General features: G+C 36.4%; 2 protein-coding genes across 3 annotated transcripts in view; one reads left to right on the forward strand and one right to left on the reverse strand.

The window, feature by feature from the left end:
• Nucleotides 1–13506: 13506 nt before the first annotated feature.
• Smp_158010 (hypothetical protein) lies at nucleotides 13507–13707 on the forward strand (the record flags this gene model as incomplete). The annotated part of the gene is made up of 1 exon (XM_018798849.1): nucleotides 13507–13707. The coding sequence occupies one exon, from the start codon at nucleotides 13507–13509 to the stop codon at nucleotides 13705–13707; it is 201 nt and encodes a 66-aa protein (XP_018650697.1).
• Nucleotides 13708–14026: 319 nt separating this feature from the next.
• The window catches only part of Smp_066340.1 (putative proteasome inhibitor), a gene marked incomplete at its 5' end in the record, with an annotated part of 14283 nt that continues 6196 nt past the window's right edge, over nucleotides 14027–22113 (reverse strand). Inside the window, 2 exons of one of the 2 annotated variants that reach the window (XM_018798850.1) lie at nucleotides 14027–14258; nucleotides 19338–19684. In XM_018798850.1, the coding sequence (XP_018650698.1) occupies nucleotides 14213–14258; nucleotides 19338–19684 (393 nt within the window). In that variant the 3' untranslated portion in view covers nucleotides 14027–14212. Of the gene's footprint in view, nucleotides 14259–18997; nucleotides 19685–22113 lie in introns of those variants that run through there. The other variant, XM_018798851.1, reaches the window with a different exon arrangement.

Here is a 22113-nt window from a genome sequence, read left to right on the forward strand (position 1 = left end):
TCTCTGTCTGTGCAAACTTCACTTCTGGGCAAACTGGTTCTCTGATTATTTCGGTAAATTTTGCTATCCCCTCTGATTCATCATACCCCTGACTGGGGATTCTATTCAACATACATTGTTTGTGAGAGTATCCAACATCTAACACAATAACATCAGAAATATGACTAGAATTCGACTCATTCGGATCATATTTTCCACATTCATTAGGAATATTATTAGAGACAAATTGATTGTGAGGACCACTGACACTTGATATGATATCAGAATTCGATTTCTCTGAAATATTTTCCTCAAATTGATTAAGAGTTTCATTAGAGAATAATGGATCATCAGGGAATTCAACATCTACCAAGACTGAATCTGGTTTTTGATCATGATTTGACTCATTCAACATTCTATTCTTAGAGTTGTAAGAAATTCCATCAGAAGCATGTGAATTATTACGACAAACCATATCTGGTTCAATAACATGAGAAATCCGATAAGTTTGTTGGTTAAAAATTTTTGTCTCACAATGATTCTGAGTTTCATTTAACTCTGGACTGCTATGTGACGTTATACCACTTCTAGATAAAGATAACTGATCATTAGAAGCATCCATCTTAGCATTACTTTCAGCAAAATGAAGCATGGTATTACAAACTGACTGAATGTGTCCAGTTTCACCACAGTTAAAGCATTTAGAACTACGAAATACACATGAATTACATGGGTGAGACTTGCCACAGAACATGCATTTACTAAACTCGTGCTCATCTACATGGACTGTTTCACAGCTCAAAGAAGTATTATCTGAATAACTTTGATTACACATCGAACTGAGACGACTTAGTAAAGTAGTGGAATTTCTGATTTTCTGTCGAATCATTTTGTCGAATTTTTCTCTCTTACCGCATTTAGAATTTGTATACTTTACATGATCCAACAGTAGTTGCTTGAGAGTTGCATAGGGGAGTGAAATCGGTTTGTCTGGAAGTGCCAAAGTCTTTATAAGGCTGTATGCTTCTTTTCCGATGAATGTAGGGAAATGGGCCACAATATTAAAATCTTCATCGTCTTCCTTGGTCATAGCCCAGATTTCGAACCTCTCCATGTACTCCTCGAAAGCATTAAAACCTGAATTTATATCCAACCGTTCCATTACAGGCTCAATCGCGACGCCAATATGATAATCAGAAGTATTTGAATTGTAGTATAAACTAGCAACCCCAGGAATAACTCAATGTAATCAAGAAGTATTAGATCAGCCCGAACGAATGTATTGTATTTTGAATTCAAAATTACAACAGTCATCAATACCAAGAAGTCATTGATTTATTTAAACATCACATCCGCCACAGCTCGAATTGGAGTGTAAGTGTCTGTAATCGATTGCTCGTCTTCTTCTTAAGTTCATCTCACATCTGTCCGACGGTGTATTGGATGTAGACTCTGTATTATCTAGAATGCACTCGTAAGTATTAGAATTAACAACCGAAATTGGAACAGACTCACCTGGGTTCTGGAATTGTATACAATCGGCATGTCGGTTTTGTAGTGAAACCATTGATATTTACAATTTGCATCATAGAATTTCCAACAATATCCTCCCCCACGAAATAATGTTGGGTCCTTGCGTCGCAATGTTTTAGCCAATATGACGTTCCCAATTTGCATTATCGTCTCAAATATCACGCATCGACTACTGTATGTGAGTATTTGGGGATAAACACTGATATATAATTTGAGGTATTCCATCATGTGACTTTGACTTGAATAAAAATCATGATACATATTCTTCTTGTTATTCATATTAGAATACACAGATGGATATACATTGATATATGTAATTAACACATGTGATTCAACTAGGCTCGATTTACCTGCGAAACAATCGAATAGAAAACATTCATCTGCCTCATATTCATTAGGATAATCTTGGACTTGATTTGGATTCTCTGTCTGTGCAAACTTCACTTCTGGGCAAACTGGTTCTCTGATTATTTCGGTAAATTTTGCTATCCCCTCTGATTCATCATACCCCTGACTGGGGATTCTATTCAACATACATTGTTTGTGAGAGTATCCAACATCTAACACAATAACATCAGAAATATGACTAGAATTCGACTCATTCGGATCATATTTTCCACATTCATTAGGAATATTATTAGAGACAAATTGATTGTGAGGACCACTGACACTTGATATGATATCAGAATTCGATTTCTCTGAAATATTTTCCTCAAATTGATTAAGAGTTTCATTAGAGAATAATGGATCATCAGGGAATTCAACATCTACCAAGACTGAATCTGGTTTTTGATCATGATTTGACTCATTCAACATTCTATTCTTAGAGTTGTAAGAAATTCCATCAGAAGTATGTGAATTATTACGACAAACCATATCTGGTTCAACAACATGAGAAATCCGATAAGTTTGTTGGTTAAAAATTTTTGTCTCACAATGATTCTGAGTTTCATTTAACTCTGGACTGCTATGTGACGTTATACCACTTCTAGATAAAGATAACTGATCATTAGAAGCATCCATCTTAGCATTACTTTCAGCAAAATGAAGCATGGTATTACAAACTGACTGAATGTGTCCAGTTTCACCACAGTTAAAGCATTTAGAACTACGAAATACACATGAATTACATGGGTGAGACTTGCCACAGAACATGCATTTACTAAACTCGTGCTCATCTACATGGACTGTTTCACAGCTCAAAGAAGTATTATCTGAATAACTTTGATTACACATCGAACTGCGACGACTTAGTAAAGTAGTGGAATTTCTGATTTTCTGTCGAATCATTTTGTCGAATTTTTCTCTCTTACCGCATTTAGAATTTGTATACTTTACATGATCCAACAGTAGTTGCTTGAGAGTTGCATAGGGGAGTGAAATCGGTTTGTCTGGAAGTGCCAAAGTCATTATAAGGCTGTATGCTTCTTTTCCGATGAATGTAGGGAAATGGGCCACAATATTAAAATCTTCATCGTCTTCCTTGGTCATAGCCCAGATTTCGAACCTCTCCATGTACTCCTCGAAAGCATTAAAACCTGAATTTATATCCAACCGTTCCATTACAGGCTCAATCGCGACGCCAATATGATAATCAGAAGTATTTGAATTGTAGTATAAACTAGCAACCCCAGGAATAACTCAATGTAATCAAGAAGTATTAGATCAGCCCGAACGAATGTATTGTATTTTGAATTCAAAATTACAACAGTCATCAATACCAAGAAGTCATTGATTTATTTAAACATCACATCCGCCACAGTTCGAATTGGAGTGTAAGTGTCTGTAATCGATTGCTCGTCTTCTTCTTAAGTTCATCTCACATCTGTCCGACGGTGTATTGGATGTAGACTCTGTATTATCTAGAATGCACTCGTAAGTATTAGAATTAACAACCGAAATTGGAACAGACTCACCTGGGTTCTGGAATTGTATACAATCGGCATGTCGGTTTTGTAGTGAAACCATTGATATTTACAATTTGCATCATAGAATTTCCAACAATATCCTCCCCCACGAAATAATGTTGGGTCCTTGCGTCGCAATGTTTTAGCCAATATGACGTTCCCAATTTGCATTATCGTCTCAAATATCACGCATCGACTACTGTATGTGAGTATTTGGGGATAAACACTGATATATAATTTGAGGTATTCCATCATGTGACTTTGACTTGAATAAAAATCATGATACATATTCTTCTTGTTATTCATATTAGAATACACAGATGGATATACATTGATATATGTAATTAACACATGTGATTCAACTAGGCTCGATTTACCTGCGAAACAATCGAATAGAAAACATTCATCTGCCTCATATTCATTAGGATAATCTTGGACTTGATTTGGATTCTCTGTCTGTGCAAACTTCACTTCTGGGCAAACTGGTTCTCTGATTATTTCGGTAAATTTTGCTATCCCCTCTGATTCATCATACCCCTGACTGGGGATTCTATTCAACATACATTGTTTGTGAGAGTATCCAACATCTAACACAATAACATCAGAAATATGACTAGAATTCGACTCATTCGGATCATATTTTCCACATTCATTAGGAATATTATTAGAGACAAATTGATTGTGAGGACCACTGACACTTGATATGATATCAGAATTCGATTTCTCTGAAATATTTTCCTCAAATTGATTAAGAGTTTCATTAGAGAATAATGGATCATCAGGGAATTCAACATCTACCAAGACTGAATCTGGTTTTTGATCATGATTTGACTCATTCAACATTCTATTCTTAGAGTTGTAAGAAATTCCATCAGAAGCATGTGAATTATTACGACAAACCATATCTGGTTCAATAACATGAGAAATCCGATAAGTTTGTTGGTTAAAAATTTTTGTCTCACAATGATTCTGAGTTTCATTTAACTCTGGACTGCTATGTGACGTTATACCACTTCTAGATAAAGATAACTGATCATTAGAAGCATCCATCTTAGCATTACTTTCAGCAAAATGAAGCATGGTATTACAAACTGACTGAATGTGTCCAGTTTCACCACAGTTAAAGCATTTAGAACTACGAAATACACATGAATTACATGGGTGAGACTTGCCACAGAACATGCATTTACTAAACTCGTGCTCATCTACATGGACTGTTTCACAGCTCAAAGAAGTATTATCTGAATAACTTTGATTACACATCGAACTGCGACGACTTAGTAAAGTAGTGGAATTTCTGATTTTCTGTCGAATCATTTTGTCGAATTTTTCTCTCTTACCGCATTTAGAATTTGTATACTTTACATGATCCAACAGTAGTTGCTTGAGAGTTGCATAGGGGAGTGAAATCGGTTTGTCTGGAAGTGCCAAAGTCTTTATAAGGCTGTATGCTTCTTTTCCGATGAATGTAGGGAAATGGGCCACAATATTAAAATCTTCATCGTCTTCCTTGGTCATAGCCCAGATTTCGAACCTCTCCATGTACTCCTCGAAAGCATTAAAACCTGAATTTATATCCAACCGTTCCATTACAGGCTCAATCGCGACGCCAATATGATAATCAGAAGTATTTGAATTGTAGTATAAACTAGCAACCCCAGGAATAACTCAATGTAATCAAGAAGTATTAGATCAGCCCGAACGAATGTATTGTATTTTGAATTCAAAATTACAACAGTCATCAATACCAAGAAGTCATTGATTTATTTAAACATCACATCCGCCACAGCTCGAATTGGAGTGTAAGTGTCTGTAATCGATTGCTCGTCTTCTTCTTAAGTTCATCTCAATTCTGTCCGACGGTGTATTGGATGTAGACTCTGTATTATCTAGAATGCACTCGTAAGTATTAGAATTAACAACCGAAATTGGAACAGACTCACCTGGGTTCTGGAATTGTATACAATCGGCATGTCGGTTTTGTAGTGAAACCATTGATATTTACAATTTGCATCATAGAATTTCCAACAATATCCTCCCCCACGAAATAATGTTGGGTCCTTGCGTCGCAATGTTTTAGCCAATATGACGTTCCCAATTTGCATTATCGTCTCAAATATCACGCATCGACTACTGTATGTGAGTATTTGGGGATAAACACTGATATATAATTTGAGGTATTCCATCATGTGACTTTGACTTGAATAAAAATCATGATACATATTCTTCTTGTTATTCATATTAGAATACACAGATGGATATACATTGATATATGTAATTAACACATGTGATTCAACTAGGCTCGATTTACCTGCGAAACAATCGAATAGAAAACATTCATCTGCCTCATATTCATTAGGATAATCTTGGACTTGATTTGGATTCTCTGTCTGTGCAAACTTCACTTCTGGGCAAACTGGTTCTCTGATTATTTCGGTAAATTTTGCTATCCCCTCTGATTCATCATACCCCTGACTGGGGATTCTATTCAACATACATTGTTTGTGAGAGTATCCAACATCTAACACAATAACATCAGAAATATGACTAGAATTCGACTCATTCGGATCATATTTTCCACATTCATTAGGAATATTATTAGAGACAAATTGATTGTGAGGACCACTGACACTTGATATGATATCAGAATTCGATTTCTCTGAAATATTTTCCTCAAATTGATTAAGAGTTTCATTAGAGAATAATGGATCATTAGGGAATTCAACATCTACCAAGACTGAATCTGGTTTTTGATCATGATTTGACTCATTCAACATTCTATTCTTAGAGTTGTAAGAAATTCCATCAGAAGCATGTGAATTATTACGACAAACCATATCTGGTTCAACAACATGAGAAATCCGATAAGTTTGTTGGTTAAAAATTTTTGTCTCACAATGATTCTGAGTTTCATTTAACTCTGGACTGCTATGTGACGTTATACCACTTCTAGATAAAGATAACTGATCATTAGAAGCATCCATCTTAGCATTACTTTCAGCAAAATGAAGCATGGTATTACAAACTGACTGAATGTGTCCAGTTTCACCACAGTTAAAGCATTTAGAACTACGAAATACACATGAATTACATGGGTGAGACTTGCCACAGAACATGCATTTACTAAACTCGTGCTCATCTACATGGACTGTTTCACAGCTCAAAGAAGTATTATCTGAATAACTTTGATTACACATCGAACTGCGACGACTTAGTAAAGTAGTGGAATTTCTGATTTTCTGTCGAATCATTTTGTCGAATTTTCCTCTCTTACCGCATTTAGAATTTGTATACTTTACATGATCCAACAGTAGTTGCTTGAGAGTTGCATAGGGGAGTGAAATCGGTTTGTCTGGAAGTGCCAAAGTCTTTATAAGGCTGTATGCTTCTTTTCCGATGAATGTAGGGAAATGGGCCACAATATTAAAATCTTCATCGTCTTCCTTGGTCATAGCCCAGATTTCGAACCTCTCCATGTACTCCTCGAAAGCATTAAAACCTGAATTTATATCCAACCGTTCCATTACAGGCTCAATCGCGACGCCAATATGATAATCAGAAGTATTTGAATTGTAGTATAAACTAGCAACCCCAGGAATAACTCAATGTAATCAAGAAGTATTAGATCAGCCCGAACGAATGTATTGTATTTTGAATTCAAAATTACAACAGTCATCAATACCAAGAAGTCATTGATTTATTTAAACATCACATCCGCCACAGCTCGAATTGGAGTGTAAGTGTCTGTAATCGATTGCTCGTCTTCTTCTTAAGTTCATCTCAATTCTGTCCGACGGTGTATTGGATGTAGACTCTGTATTATCTAGAATGCACTCGTAAGTATTAGAATTAACAACCGAAATTGGAACAGACTCACCTGGGTTCTGGAATTGTATACAATCGGCATGTCGGTTTTGTAGTGAAACCATTGATATTTACAATTTGCATCATAGAATTTCCAACAATATCCTCCCCCACGAAATAATGTTGGGTCCTTGCGTCGCAGTGTTTTAGCCAATATGACGTTCCCAATTTGCATTATCGTCTCAAATATCACGCATCGACTACTGTATGTGAGTATTTGGGGATAAACACTGATATATAATTTGAGGTATTCCATCATGTGACTTTGACTTGAATAAAAATCATGATACATATTCTTCTTGTTATTCATATTAGAATACACAGATGGATATACATTGATATATGTAATTAACACATGTGATTCAACTAGGCTCGATTTACCTGCGAAACAATCGAATAGAAAACATTCATCTGCCTCATATTCATTAGGATAATCTTGGACTTGATTTGGATTCTCTGTCTGTGCAAACTTCACTTCTGGGCAAACTGGTTCTCTGATTATTTCGGTAAATTTTGCTATCCCCTCTGATTCATCATACCCCTGACTGGGGATTCTATTCAACATACATTGTTTGTGAGAGTATCCAACATCTAACACAATAACATCAGAAATATGACTAGAATTCGACTCATTCGGATCATATTTTCCACATTCATTAGGAATATTATTAGAGACAAATTGATTGTGAGGACCACTGACACTTGATATGATATCAGAATTCGATTTCTCTGAAATATTTTCCTCAAATTGATTAAGAGTTTCATTAGAGAATAATGGATCATCAGGGAATTCAACATCTACCAAGACTGAATCTGGTTTTTGATCATGATTTGACTCATTCAACATTCTATTCTTAGAGTTGTAAGAAATTCCATCAGAAGTATGTGAATTATTACGACAAACCATATCTGGTTCAACAACATGAGAAATCCGATAAGTTTGTTGGTTAAAAATTTTTGTCTCACAATGATTCTGAGTTTCATTTAACTCTGGACTGCTATGTGACGTTATACCACTTCTAGATAAAGATAACTGATCATTAGAAGCATCCATCTTAGCATTACTTTCAGCAAAATGAAGCATGGTATTACAAACTGACTGAATGTGTCCAGTTTCACCACAGTTAAAGCATTTAGAACTACGAAATACACATGAATTACATGGGTGAGACTTGCCACAGAACATGCATTTACTAAACTCGTGCTCATCTACATGGACTGTTTCACAGCTCAAAGAAGTATTATCTGAATAACTTTGATTACACATCGAACTGCGACGACTTAGTAAAGTAGTGGAATTTCTGATTTTCTGTCGAATCATTTTGTCGAATTTTTCTCTCTTACCGCATTTAGAATTTGTATACTTTACATGATCCAACAGTAGTTGCTTGAGAGTTGCATAGGGGAGTGAAATCGGTTTGTCTGGAAGTGCCAAAGTCTTTATAAGGCTGTATGCTTCTTTTCCGATGAATGTAGGGAAATGGGCCACAATATTAAAATCTTCATCGTCTTCCTTGGTCATAGCCCAGATTTCGAACCTCTCCATGTACTCCTCGAAAGCATTAAAACCTGAATTTATATCCAACCGTTCCATTACAGGCTCAATCGCGACGCCAATATGATAATCAGAAGTATTTGAATTGTAGTATAAACTAGCAACCCCAGGAATAACTCAATGTAATCAAGAAGTATTAGATCAGCCCGAACGAATGTATTGTATTTTGAATTCAAAATTACAACAGTCATCAATACCAAGAAGTCATTGATTTATTTAAACATCACATCCGCCACAGTTCGAATTGGAGTGTAAGTGTCTGTAATCGATTGCTCGTCTTCTTCTTAAGTTCATCTCACTTCTGTCCGACGGTGTATTGGATGTAGACTCTGTATTATCTAGAATGCACCCGTAAGTATTAGAATTAACAACCGAAATTGGAACAGACTCACCTGGGTTCTGGAATTGTATACAATCGGCATGTCGGTTTTGTAGTGAAACCATTGATATTTACAATTTGCATCATAGAATTTCCAACAATATCCTCCCCCACGAAATAATGTTGGGTCCTTGCGTCGCAATGTTTTAGCCAATATGACGTTCCCAATTTGCATTATCGTCTCAAATATCACGCATCGACTACTGTATGTGAGTATTGGGGGATAAACACTGATATATAATCTGAGGTATTCCATCATGTGACTTTGACTTGAATAAAAATCATGATACATATTCTTCTTGTTATTCATATTAGAATACACAGATGGATATACATTGATATATGTAATTAACACATGTGATTCAACTAGGCTCGATTTACCTGCGAAACAATCGAATAGAAAACATTCATCTGCCTCATATTCATTAGGATAATCTTGGACTTGATTTGGATTCTCTGTCTGTGCAAACTTCACTTCTGGGCAAACTGGTTCTCTGATTATTTCGGTAAATTTTGCTATCCCCTCTGATTCATCATACCCCTGACTGGGGATTCTATTCAACATACATTGTTTGTGAGAGTATCCAACATCTAACACAATAACATCAGAAATATGACTAGAATTCGACTCATTCGGATCATATTTTCCACATTCATTAGGAATATTATTAGAGACAAATTGATTGTGAGGACCACTGACACTTGATATGATATCAGAATTCGATTTCTCTGAAATATTTTCCTCAAATTGATTAAGAGTTTCATTAGAGAATAATGGATCATCAGGGAATTCAACATCTACCAAGACTGAATCTGGTTTTTGATCATGATTTGACTCATTCAACATTCTATTCTTAGAGTTGTAAGAAATTCCATCAGAAGTATGTGAATTATTACGACAAACCATATCTGGTTCAATAACATGAGAAATCCGATAAGTTTGTTGGTTAAAAATTTTTGTCTCACAATGATTCTGGAGTTTCATTTAACTCTGGACTGCTATGTGACGTTATACCACTTCTAGATAAAGATAACTGATCATTAGAAGCATCCATCTTAGCATTACTTTCAGCAAAATGAAGCATGGTATTACAAACTGACTGAATGTGTCCAGTTTCACCACAGTTAAAGCATTTAGAACTACGAAATACACATGAATTACATGGGTGAGACTTGCCACAGAACATGCATTTACTAAACTCGTGCTCATCTACATGGACTGTTTCACAGCTCAAAGAAGTATTATCTGAATAACTTTGATTACACATCGAACTGCGACGACTTAGTAAAGTAGTGGAATTTCTGATTTTCTGTCGAATCATTTTGTCGAATTTTTCTCTCTTACCGTATTTAGAATTTGTATACTTTACATGATCCAACAGTAGTTGCTTGAGAGTTGCATAGGGGAGTGAAATCGGTTTGTCTGGAAGTGCCAAAGTCATTATAAGGCTGTATGCTTCTTTTCCGATGAATGTAGGGAAATGGGCCACAATATTAAAATCTTCATCGTCTTCCTTGGTCATAGCCCAGATTTCGAACCTCTCCATGTACTCCTCGAAAGCATTAAAACCTGAATTTATATCCAACCGTTCCATTACAGGCTCAATCGCGACGCCAATATGATAATCAGAAGTATTTGAATTGTAGTATAAACTAGCAACCCCAGGAATAACTCAATGTAATCAAGAAGTATTAGATCAGCCCGAACGAATGTATTGTATTTTGAATTCAAAATTACAACAGTCATCAATACCAAGAAGTCATTGATTTATTTAAACATCACATCCGCCACAGTTCGAATTGGAGTGTAAGTGTCTGTAATCGATTGCTCGTCTTCTTCTTAAGTTCATCTCACATCTGTCCGACGGTGTATTGGATGTAGACTCTGTATTATCTAGAATGCACTCGTAAGTATTAGAATTAACAACCGAAATTGGAACAGACTCACCTGGGTTCTGGAATTGTATACAATCGGCATGTCGGTTTTGTAGTGAAACCATTGATATTTACAATTTGCATCATAGAATTTCCAACAATATCCTCCCCCACGAAATAATGTTGGGTCCTTGCGTCGCAATGTTTTAGCCAATATGACGTTCCCAATTTGCATTATCGTCTCAAATATCACGCATCGACTACTGTATGTGAGTATTTGGGGATAAACACTGATATATAATTTGAGGTATTCCATCATGTGACTTTGACTTGAATAAAAATCATGATACATATTCTTCTTGTTATTCATATTAGAATACACAGATGGATATGCATTGATATATGTAATTAACACATGTGATTCAACTAGGCTCGATTTACCTGCGAAACAATCGAATAGAAAACATTCATCTGCCTCATATTCATTAGGATAATCTTGGACTTGATTTGGATTCTCTGTCTGTGCAAACTTCACTTCTGGGCAAACTGGTTCTCTGATTATTTCGGTAAATTTTGCTATCCCCTCTGATTCATCATACCCCTGACTGGGGATTCTATTCAACATACATTGTTTGTGAGAGTATCCAACATCTAACACAATAACATCAGAAATATGACTAGAATTCGACTCATTCGGATCATATTTTCCACATTCATTAGGAATATTATTAGAGACAAATTGATTGTGAGGACCACTGACACTTGATATGATATCAGAATTCGATTTCTCTGAAATATTTTCCTCAAATTGATTAAGAGTTTCATTAGAGAATAATGGATCATCAGGGAATTCAACATCTACCAAGACTGAATCTGGTTTTTGATCATGATTTGACTCATTCAACATTCTATTCTTAGAGTTGTAAGAAATTCCATCAGAAGCATGTGAATTATTACGACAAACCATATCTGGTTCAATAACATGAGAAATCCGATAAGTTTGTTGGTTAAAAATTTTTGTCTCACAATGATTCTGAGTTTCATTTAACTCTGGACTGCTATGTGACGTTATACCACTTCTAGATAAAGATAACTGATCATTAGAAGCATCCATCTTAGCATTACTTTCAGCAAAATGAAGCATGGTATTACAAACTGACTGAATGTGTCCAGTTTCACCACAGTTAAAGCATTTAGAACTACGAAATACACATGAATTACATGGGTGAGACTTGCCACAGAACATGCATTTACTAAACTCGTGCTCATCTACATGGACTGTTTCACAGCTCAAAGAAGTATTATCTGAATAACTTTGATTACACATCGAACTGAGACGACTTAGTAAAGTAGTGGAATTTCTGATTTTCTGTCGAATCATTTTGTCGAATTTTTCTCTCTTACCGCATTTAGAATTTGTATACTTTACATGATCCAACAGTAGTTGCTTGAGAGTTGCATAGGGGAGTGAAATCGGTTTGTCTGGAAGTGCCAAAGTCTTTATAAGGCTGTATGCTTCTTTTCCGATGAATGTAGGGAAATGGGCCACAATATTAAAATCTTCATCGTCTTCCTTGGTCATAGCCCAGATTTCGAACCTCTCCATGTACTCCTCGAAAGCATTAAAACCTGAATTTATATCCAACCGTTCCATTACAGGCTCAATCGCGACGCCAATATGATAATCAGAAGTATTTGAATTGTAGTATAAACTAGCAACCCCAGGAATAACTCAATGTAATCAAGAAGTATTAGATCAGCCCGAACGAATGTATTGTATTTTGAATTCAAAATTACAACAGTCATCAATACCAAGAAGTCATTGATTTATTTAAACATCACACCTAACCACAGTTTGGTTGTATTTTTTTGCTTCAATCCTCCCTTGCAGCACTCGTGCAACATCTCATCTGGCCTTTTCCCTGATTTCTACTCGACGTCTTAAATTGCTGTCTCTCACTTCACGTAATATATTGGCAAGTCGCCAGTGATCGAACTTAGCCTAATTGCTCATGCTGTACTTCAGTAATTGCTGAGACAACATCTATATAATTTGCTTGTCTTACTTAAATATTATTTCAAGGACAATGAAGGCTATCCCACAAACTGAGATTACTATTGCATTCTTCAAATGACTGCTCGTGAGGAGGTTGGAGTATATAGATAAAAGATATGAAATATAATTATAGCACTTAATGGGTATGTTTCCTTGAACTAAATGGAACCCAGAAGCAAAGCAAATAAACAGCAAAAATCAATGAAGCCAATATCCTGAAAATAAACGGTTCTGTATTGGATATTTCCAGCACCCCAGTAAGCGCTGCATACGTGTGTTGAAAGTAGTAGTGGTATTAACGAACACACCAGTAAATATTCGTTTCTCAACTGTTTTTCCGCCCCGACAATTTGGCTCTATGTTTGAGAGGAGTGCCTCTGGAAATCGAACAGCTGTTTTACAACATTCCTTTAGCACAGTTGATCAAGTGCCTCTTCATCAGCCACCTTGCAAAGTGCCAGTGCAATACCAACAACAACTAAACTCAATGATAAAAGAGACGATAGGGAACGGAGTCATGGTACCTTCGTTATCATCCTCAGGATCTGACACCCTTTGAGTAAAAAATATCCCTCCGTTCGTTAATGTGTGTCTTACCGTCATCTCCATGATACAAGGATCGATATTACATCAGACTCCATAAAAAGCACTTCCTGGTTTTCGTTTCTTAGCCTCATATCTGGGTACTGGCGAGTAAAAGTATTGTTATGTATGCTACTCATGTTGATAACCATGAGTAGTATGTAAAACCAGTCGCAAGTATAGAACCTGACAACGGGGGGTTAAGAAGATCGAGTTGAAGAGAACAGAAACGGAAATAGAAAGGAACTGTGAACTGGAAGAATCATACAGAATGTGAGAAACAGATGATGGAAATTTGCAGACGAAGCATTTAATGCATATTTTTTACAGTTTACCATGGAACTCTGTAATTCTGTATCAAATAATCCAAACGTCGGTCGCCGCCATGTGTATTCTTGTTCACAATATCTGTGTCTTTGCCTCTACTCGGGACTAAGATTCTATGGCCAAGGAAGTTTGAGGACGGAGACGTGCTGAACTTTCTAAACTTGTTTGAGGCTGTTGCGGAGCTGATAGGTTTGAAGAAGCCTGAGGCGAAGAAAGAAAAAGATAATGTAAAGCATTTGAAAGAGGTCGTAAAGCGGATTGAAGAATTTGGACTATGAATTAATAGGGACAAGTAGCAGATAGCGAAAAGTAGCGTCATGTTGTTGGGACATAAATTGAAAAGTGGAGAAATAAAACCACTGCCGGAGAAAATTCTAACCACAAAGAACATCGTAGTACCGAATTCGACAAGGAAACTTAGGCAATTCCTACGGTCAATTCGTCAAAAACTTCAGTAAAATAGCAGCACCTTTATATAAGTTGTTAGGCAACACCAAGTTTACGTGGAAAGTGACAGCTGAACAAACTTTTGACCGAATTAAAAACCTGTTAAACGACCACCAGATGACGCTCAGTCTACCTGAACTTGATAAACCGTTTACAGTGGCCAGAGATGCAGATGATTACGTTGTGGGTGTCCTCTTAAGTCAATCTGATAGTGGTGTAATACGCGAGTCGTGTCTTTACACCAACTTAACAGAAGTGTTCAGCGATCGAAAAGGAGTGTTTAGCGAGTGTGTGGACTGTAGACAAATGGAGACTGTACCTACTAGGTAGACGATTCCACATCGATGCTGATCGTAAACGCCTACGGTGGTTGAAAGCAGCAAGAGACACCGTGGGAAGTTGGAGTGATGAATGATACGTCTGTAGGAGTACGAATTCAGTGTCAGGTATGTTCCAGGAAAGGAACATGTGGTAGCGGACTACTTGTCCAATTCGGACATGGAACCCGAACTTCCACTGACAACATATGCAGGGAATAGTCTGGAGAGAGACCCACTAGAACTTGCCCGGCAGCAGAAGGCTGATCCTTACCTTCGAGAGGTAATCAGAGTGATCATAGCAGGAACGGATGTTGATAGATGGGCGATGAACAAGGAGGTAATAATGTTGCTTTGGAAGAAAGAGAGACTGAGGGTGAACACATATGGAGCGCTGACCTGGTGGGATGGTGACAAAAATTGGGTGACGGTGATCCAGAAGGACCAGCGGTAAAAGATGGTACATTAGTGTCAACAGGGATCGGATTTACTGCGACAAAGTGCTTGTTGGTTAGGCATGAGAGACGATGTGGTTTAATATATTTTTACTTGCCAGATGTGCCAACTAATGAAAAGTGATCGATACATACAACCAAGCAATCGATCCCAGTAAGTGCAGTTGACGATCTATATTAAGCGAAGGTAATGGGACTGTTTCTACAGACAGCGAGAGGTAACTAGCACCTGCAGATGATGACAGAACATGCTACACGTTGGATAGATGCCGTACTCATTGCAGACCAACAGGCAAAACAGTGACCGAAGTAATAATCTGGCATATTGTAGCGTGTCACGGAATACCGAAGATGATATTAACTGAGCAGGGTCCCTGTTTTAAGGGGAAAGAAAGCTGATATATACGATATACACGAAAACAAAATCTAGGCACTTAGTGATCTCATCCATAGATAGTTGAAATGTCTGTGTGACATTTTTAAATTCCAATGGAATTCTCAGGAATTCGACTAAACCAAAAGACGTAATAATGGCTGTTTTGCTATATCCTTAGGTGCTACCGAAATTTGATAGTACGCTCGCACTAGATCGATTTTAGAAAACTTTTGTAACGTAAGAGAAAAGTCGTGCAAATGAGGAATGAGGTAATGACCAAGTAACGTTAAGTTATTATGATAATTTGAATTATAGTATAAACTAGTAATCCCATGAATAACGCAATTTAATCAAGAAGCATTAGATGAGCACGAACGAATGTACTGTATTTGGAATTCAAAATCAAGACAGTCGTCAACACAAGGGAATTATTGGTTCATTCAAACACCACAGTTATTCAACACCACTTGAAGGTCAGGCGGACTAAATGTCGACTGCTACAAAAAGATGCATTCTTTTTGGACACCGTATCACTTCAGAAAGAAGACAAAGTGCTCACCGTTATCAAATAGTCACAACTGAAATCATTGAAGGACGTCTGCAGCCTCTAACCTCTGTCTTCTACCACAGATATTTCCTCCGATATTTTGTGTTATTGACGGATCCCCTTCACCGCTTGACACAGAACAGAAATCTTATGGACAACGGGGTGATAGCAGGCATCAGACGCTTTGAAGTTACGTTTCGACGTAGTCGGCAGACAATTCCAAACCTGAGTCTCACACTATTCACCACCATATAAATATTCCTTTTATCATAAGCTTTCAATTGACCTATTGGCTATTATTGTACGATTTACTACTCTTACGTTATTTTCAATCTATTATAGCCTCTCAAACTCACAGCCACTTTAGGCTTGTTACTTACTATTTTCTGGTATGATATAGTCTGATTCGCTTGTATGTAAACTATGTATGTTTGAAATACGTGACTCATACAGTGGAAGCTGCGATTGTGTTCTGTACTCAACGGTTAGGGCTGGGCGAGAACAAACAAGGACTCAGGATTAATTTTTAGCTGATCATGCTAGTTAACGCACCATTAGTTTAGCACAGAGCCAATATCACATTAATCGCTGTTCTAATCGGCGAGTTAGTTATGTGGTATATTGACAGGCCATAAGAACATAACATTCTCCATAGAAACACGAAAATTAAATTACCTCATATGATAATTTCTATGTTAATTTATTAACAAAGCACACTAACCAAAATTAGAGATCACTTTCATTAACACATAGATGAAAGCATAATCTTGCTTCATTTTACACATGAATTATGAAGGGAAATATTTAAACATTTCAATTATAAGTATTTAATCAACTTGAGTGTATAAAATTCATCTACAAATGCAAAAACTTTAGTTTTTCATCAAATATTGTTATAAACGGTAGAATACTAGTTATAACACTAGGGTTTCTTGTTATAACAGTCCTTTTACTTTTTACACGTATGTGCGACTTTAATTTACCTTAGACGAATATATACACTACATTCCCTCCCAGTGTCTATTCTACAGGACATCAACACAACTCACATCAAGAACACGTGATTAGCCTGACTAGAGCGTCAATATATTTCCACACCAAAATCCGACACAATCCAACAACGAGGAACAGTCGATCCATAATAAGGATAGGGGAATACATATATAACACCTGTCATCTCCTATCTAATGTCTGACTGAGCAAAACAACCAATCATTATCATTCTCGCCCACACATCAAATATAAATTAAACTCTGTACTTATCTTAATTTTAAATTGATTTATCCAATAGTTTAAAGACTATTGGATTTTTAATGCCCTGGTACGGCCGAGAGTGGGGAGAGTCCGCTCTCCCTCTCCAAATGCCCTCACATGGCCATGCGTATATAGCCTCTGCCAGGGAAGTTCTACTCATTGCCTACTCGTATCACAGGTGTTTACGAAATTGAGAAGACGAATAGCGAATGCTCGGCGCTTTAACCGGGTTGGTGGACACGGGAAATCCACCTAAGGGAGATGGAAAACCCTGATTCCAAACCAATGGTGCACATGGGCTCCAGTATACTGAGGGAACAAATGGCGTATGAACCAATCGTTGGTCACCGGCTACCATGGAACTGCATCTCCTCACGATGCTCCACTGTCTTGTGGATCAGACCTTTAGGTCAAAGGCTCTGGGTGTGGCCCCCTAAGAAAACCACCTGCTTCAGTTTGGGCACTTGAGCAGTATCACAGCCCTCACACAAATCAAATGAGATTTGTGTGGCGCATATGTATCTGGTACCCCCTTGTACCGAAATTTATGTGTTCAAATAAATAAATAATAATTGGATTTAATTATGTAAAGAAACTCCCCTTTCTTTTAAAATTACTTTCGTATGTTCGTTTGATTATCTCCAGTATTATATTACTTCTTTTTTTTGGGAGGGGGGGAGTATTTTTAATTTTTACAATACAAGAAGTATTTATTTAAATAAACTTATAATTGATTAGGTTAATATAACTGATTTTCTTTTTATAATATGAACATCATGTACACCTATTATGGTAATTATTATATGGTAATTTATATTGGTATCATTTATATCATATAATTTGATATTATAATCCTTATTAGATCATTATGATTAAACTTTTTTTTTCATAAAATGATACACCTAAGGATCCGATGTGAACAGAGAAACAAGAAACCTTAACAAACTACGGAAGCTATTTTTGGGGGACGTTATTTCACTTAATTCAAAGCTTGTATAACAGTAACATTTACTTTTGCCCCTAGTCTATTCTACAGATCATAAGCTTTCGTTTAATGTATGATTCACTGCCATAGCCTTTTTTGTTCCAAAGCTATTGTAATTTAGACGCAACCTTTTGTACTCTATTTTTTACTGTATTCCCCCAGTTTTGGACATAATTGTATTTTCCTAATTATTGTACGTTGTGGTCGGTTTAGTCACCTATTTTTTTACAGTAGACTGAAAATCAGGAACCAGATAGGAATTGGGAAAGTAGCGTTCCAGTTGTCTTGTCTTCTCTCTTTCGCATGCCTGTCAGCCAATCAGGTGATAGAATAGTTTTATTCTCTTTACCCCACTTCGAACTCACGCATACTAACCCCAAGGTTAAGCCAATCAGCCTATCGCGTCAATGTCTTAATCTACATTAGACAGGTTATCCTCGGCACGAAACTGGGTAGATAGATCAAGGACGTAACAGATTCCTTACAAAGACAATATTTTAAACTAAAGTATATGAAATGAACTTTCTTGTAGATAATAGATGTGTTGAACATCTTTAAGTAGGATTGTTTTACTTTATTTAATCAATAATATTAAATAAACACTATACTGATAAATAGCTAGTTTTCAAATTTCATCATGGACACATAAAAACCATTTTGAACCTATATGCAGGTATGAGTTATGTCTATTAACTCATAACTATTTATAGTACTTTACAAAAAAAAACAATTTGATACTCAGTGAGCTTTTGAAATGATATAGAAAGAAAGCAACATATATAGTGGTAACTGTAAAACGAAGTGTTACGTAATAGGAAAAATAAAAGAATCTTATAAGTAATTGAATTGAATAGAAAAAAAACTCAGTTCATTGAAAAGTGGTATTGTGAAAAGCCTACATATAGAAGTTATCGAATCCAGGAGGCATGGCATGATCAGGATCTGGAATATGGCGACGACCACCTGAAGGATGCGGTCTGAGAGGTCCTATACCAGGTCCGAAAGGATCAAATCGAGCCCCCGGAGGAACTGCCCCAGGAGGAAGAACATCAGGACCACCGAGAAAAAAGTCATTATCAGTTCGACTGCCAGGTATGATGCGCCTTGGATCTAAAATCATCCCACCACCTCTTGATGGTCCTCCAATACTCGCTAGAGGATCAAGGTCACTTCGCCCATAATCTGGTGGCGGTGGCCCAACTGTTGCCCCTGCTCTAATGAAATCGTCCACAAAGGGCCTTCGTGGCTACAAAGAGAGAATGTGAAAGACAATTACATTTTACACACTCGTTTAACAAAAACAGGTCACTAGAGATTGATTTTTTTCTTAGGATACATTCATAACAGTAACTGACCAACTATTGCCCTAAATAAGAAAACCATCTAGTTGATATAAATGCTATATAGTGCTCCATTTTACAAGGTATGCTTGGAGAAATATTTCATAATGATAGATAGAAAAAAACCGAAAACATCTTATCGATAATAATTAATATTATCAAGCCACTAGCCTAGTTTCAATAAATGTAACCGATATGTTAAAAGACAGTCTTAGGAAGACAGATAGGGTGTCTGTTATGTTTGAAGCGATTACGAATTCCCTAACCTGATAACGGAACAAAGACTCCGTGACCAAAGACCAATAAGTTAGCTATTCTGACGCGTCCCAGCCCCACTAACTAGAGTCAGAAGTCCAAGTTTAAAGTGGGGAAAATATATTCCGTAAGCAGCCAGAAGCACAAGCAATCCCGATCAGTCTAGTCGGAAATATACTCATTTATATACTGGTATGTACATCCATTTTGGGTTAATAATCAGAATAATTCATATATATGATAAATAATTCATACAAGAATGTAGTATGTTATACAGAATAAAAGGTCATAGGAAAAAACGAAACAAATACTATACTGAGTGATCACCAAATTGAATTAAACGGAATTAATGTTGAATAAAAACCATAGTGAGTAAATCAATCTAATTTTGACCTTTCGTCCCGTTATAAAAGTGCCACAAGCAATGAAGTCACTAACTAGATTGTCTAATTACTTAAGAATTAAACCGATCCAACGCCAATCTACAAAATAAGGAGTGGACAATGTGTGTATAATATAGGAGTATGAGTCTGGTATTAGCTACGCCTTTCTTTGAGTCACTGATTTGATGTTCAACACGTAAAGAACGTACTGGTATTGAAAGAAAATGCTGGGTGCTCTGAATTTAAATTTTAAAGTGCCCTGTTAGGTACCTTTACAGAACAGTATGATACTTAAACACTAATTTGTATTCGAGCTTAGTTCATCAGTAAGGCGAAATCCGAATATATAGACTGTCTTATCTATTTATCAACTTATATTTTTACGTTTAGTTGTGTTAGTAGTATGACAGAGTTAGTAATCCGCTGAACGCATAAGATTTTTGACATTTAATCCATACTGAACATATATAATAGGCCGTATTTAATACAACAATGAAATATGGAGTGCTCGATAAAATAAGTAGGTCAATAAGTAAGGCGGTCAATTTTCAGTCGACCACTTATTTAAGTTGGGCCCGAATGAATCGTCTATGTTTTACATACGGTAGTGTAGAAAAAAAGGTTGAACAGTTGTTATGAAAAGCCTATGGTAATAAGAAATATCGATGATGTGATTTAGGGTTATACACAGCCGTTTATAGCTTGATATATAAACCATCTGTTGTTTATACGAGATAACTTCTTGTAGTCAATAGATTTTTCTCAATTGTATCTCTCTACATTTCCTGTTCAGCAATTCAATAATTGCAGTACGAACTTCAAACAGAACTTTCGCTTCAAGAAACAATTAACTAAACTGCTTACAGATGGGAATGGAAGATTACATGTTAGCTTTATATATATATATATATATATATATATTCCAAAAACTTTATGTGGCTGCATCATGAGTTTGTCGTACATGAAATTGCTAATAGTAAGTCTCTGGAAAGCCTCAGAACAAAGATTATCGTAATAATATTATCAATCATAAATACCAAATAGATCCAAGCAAAATATAAGACCTAGTTCTCAATGTGCGCTATTTTATTCCAATATATCCAATGACTTGATAAATGTTGAGATATTGTTCTAGAATAATAGTATGGAAGAATGAGCAGTGAACATTTCATTAAAAATCTTAACGCATTTACCAAGCTTAAATTACTATTTGCTTTCGAGGTACACTCGATATGTGGGGGTTATTGGTGATACCGACAACCTAAACCGAAGTAGGTGGGGTGGGGTCTGAGTCTGTGACTTGGTAGCTGGATGTTAAACACCCTAGCCACTGAACCAGCGTCATCACAGCAGTAGAAATAATATAAAAGAAAGTAATGACTGGTGTAACTTAAGTATCAAGTACAAGTTTGTGGACTGTATTATCAGCCACGACTTGTGTGAGAGCTGGTGAGAGTACCCGGCTGCATACTTTATTTTATTTATTTAAACACATATATATCGGTACAAAAGGGCACCAGATACATATGCGCCACACAAAATAATGAAAGTAGGAAGAGAAGGGATGAAAAGATAAGGCGGACTAAAATGTACAACCAGAAGACTCTTTCAGTTAAGAAAGTTAGAACCACTCTTTATGTAGAAAGTAAAAGAAGGTTGCAGCAGGATCGCCACTGGCTTCTATTCTGAGCCATATC

The sequence above is a fragment of the Schistosoma mansoni genome, chromosome 3 (assembly GCF_000237925.1).
Source record: "Schistosoma mansoni strain Puerto Rico chromosome 3, complete genome".
Taxonomy (NCBI): Eukaryota; Metazoa; Platyhelminthes; class Trematoda; order Strigeidida; family Schistosomatidae; genus Schistosoma; species Schistosoma mansoni.